Below are 2,500 nucleotides of genomic sequence, written 5' to 3'. Positions count from 1 at the left end.
AGTTAGTGAAGTGTATGGTGTTACAATTACTAAACCAAAACCCAACCCTAACCACTACTCCAACCCAACCCTAACCACTACTCTAACCCAACCCTAACCACTACTCTAACCCAACCCTAACCCCAACCCTAACCACTACTCCAACCCAACCCTAACCACTACTCTAACCCAACCCTAACCACTACTCCAACCCAACCCTAACCACTACTCTAACCCAACCCTAACCCCAACCCTAACCACTACTCTAACCCAACCCTAACCCTAACCACTACTCTAACCCAACCCTATCCCAACCATAACCCTAACCACTACTCCAACCCAACCCTAACCACTACTCTAACCCAACCCTAACCCAACCATAACCCTAACCACTACTCTAACCCAACCCTAACCACTACTCTAACCCAACCCTAACCCTAACCACTACTCTAACCCAACCCTATCCCAACCATAACCCTAACCACTACTCCAACCCAACCCTAACCACTACTCTAACCCAACCCTAACCCAACCATAACCCTAACCACTACTCTAACCCAACCCTAACCACTACTCTAACCCAACCCTAACCCCAACCCTAATCCTAACCACTACTCCAACCCTAACCTCAACCCTAACCCAACCCTAACCCTAACCACTACTCCAACCCTAACCCCAACCCAACTCTAACCCTAACCACTACTCCAACCCTAACCCTAACCCAACTCTAACCCTAACCACAACTCTAACCCAACCCTAACCCCAACCCTAACCCCAACCCCAACCCTAACCCTAACCCAACCCTAACCCTAACCACTACTCCAACCCTAACCCCAACCCAACTCTAACCCTAACCACAACTCTAACCCAACCCTAACCCCAACCCTAACCCCAACCCCAACCCTAACCCTAACCCAACCCTAACCCTAACCACTACTCTAACCCAACCCTAACCCCAACCCAACCCTAATCACTACTCCAACCCTAACCCTAACCACAACTCTAACCCAACCCCAACCCTAACCCTAACCCAACCCTAACCCCAACCCTAAACCTAACCCAACCCTAACCCTAACCACTACTCTAACCCAACCCTAACCACTACTCCAACCCCAACCCTAACCATTACTCTAACCCAACCCTAACCCTAACCACTACTCCAACCCTAACCTCAACCCTAACCCAACCCTAACCCTAACCACTACTCCAACCCTAACCCTTTATCAGTAACCCTAACCCTAACCCCCTCCTGTCAGGTGCCCTCTGGACTGCTACTTTGTGCAGTAGATGTTGTGCTGTGTAGATGTTGAGTGTGCTGGCATCCATGTCCCCCCAGGAATGGCGCGTGGACCCCATGGACAGGCTGGACGCCATGCAGCACCACCTGTGGGATTGGCTTCCAGGTGCGCCAGCGTTCCTGTAGTAACCCCACACCCAGGCACGGCGGCCGGGTGTGTGTGGGCCAGAACCGCGAGGAGAGGTGAGTGCTTGTGCGTGTGTGTTCATGCATGCATGTGTGTGTGTGTGTGTGTGTGTGTGTGTGTGTGTGTGTGTGTGTATATGCGAGCACACTTGTGTATAGTTGATCACAGGAGGAAATAAACAAGCATTAGGACTCTTTTTAAAATTTTTTGCCATTCATGCTTGAACAACAAACAGGAGGCAAAATGAAATAGACGAATACTGATCTCTGTTGCCTCTTCTCACTAATCTATTATTCAAAGCCTGAAAACGGGAGAACACACAGAAATTTATAGCTGGAATATCTGAGTAAACACTGCTACTAAGATTTAACGTACTCACACACACACACACACACACCTGCTGTGACTGCTGTTCTGCTCAGTCCTAGTGAAAAGCCCGACGTGAGTGGTATGTACGTCTCACACGGCTCTCTGAGTGTTCATCTCTCCAGCACTTTTGATGAAATCATCTCAAACACTGGTTTGTTTCTTTGTGACTTTGTGACCTGCACTCCAAGTGTTCTAGATGTTTCTGTGACTTGTGCTGGGGTCGTTCTGTATTGGTTCAGATCAGCAGAGCAGGGCATTAGAGTGAAGTGCTCACACATGTTCTTCACCAGATGTGTGAGGTGCTTAAGCCCTTAAAGGCAGTGGTGTCTCAGTGGTTAAGGTTTAAGACTCGTAAACAGAAGGTTGCCAGTTCAAGTCTCAACACTGGCAAGTTGCTGCTGTTGGGCCCATGAGCAAGACCCTTAACCCTCAGTTACTCAAAAAAAGTTGTATTCAACCATGATTGTAAGTCACTTTGGATAAAAGCATCTGCTAATTGCTGTAAGTAAATTCCAAGCTTATCGGAGCTTCCTCTGGAATGCCGAGAGCAGGAATGCCTCACACCTGGAGCAGGTGCAGTCTGGACTGCCTCCTGGGGGCCTTTCCCATAATCCTTCACCTCCTCATGATTGATGACGTCGTGTTCACCTCCATCCTCTTGCTCCTCAGCTTGCATGACGAGACGTGAAGTTCCCGCCTGCACTCCGGGTTGCCATGGGAACACATGC

General features: G+C 49.2%; 1 protein-coding gene across 4 annotated transcripts in view; it reads left to right on the top strand.

The window, feature by feature from the left end:
- sema5a (sema domain, seven thrombospondin repeats (type 1 and type 1-like), transmembrane domain (TM) and short cytoplasmic domain, (semaphorin) 5A) overlaps nt 1-2,500 on the top strand; it is a 107,751-nt gene that overhangs the window by 70,856 nt on the left and 34,395 nt on the right. For all 4 annotated transcript variants that reach the window (XM_035526305.2, XM_035526306.2, XM_035526307.2 and 1 more), the window contains one exon: nt 1,316-1,459. In XM_035526305.2, coding sequence (XP_035382198.1) covers nt 1,316-1,459 — 144 coding nt within the window. The remainder of the gene's footprint in view (nt 1-1,315; nt 1,460-2,500) is intronic.

This window comes from Electrophorus electricus, chromosome 1 (assembly GCF_041902795.1).
Source record: "Electrophorus electricus isolate QZ-2024a chromosome 1, ASM4190279v1, whole genome shotgun sequence".
In the NCBI taxonomy this organism is placed as follows: domain Eukaryota; kingdom Metazoa; phylum Chordata; class Actinopteri; order Gymnotiformes; family Gymnotidae; genus Electrophorus; species Electrophorus electricus.
This window is presented reverse-complemented; position numbering and strand designations above follow the sequence as displayed.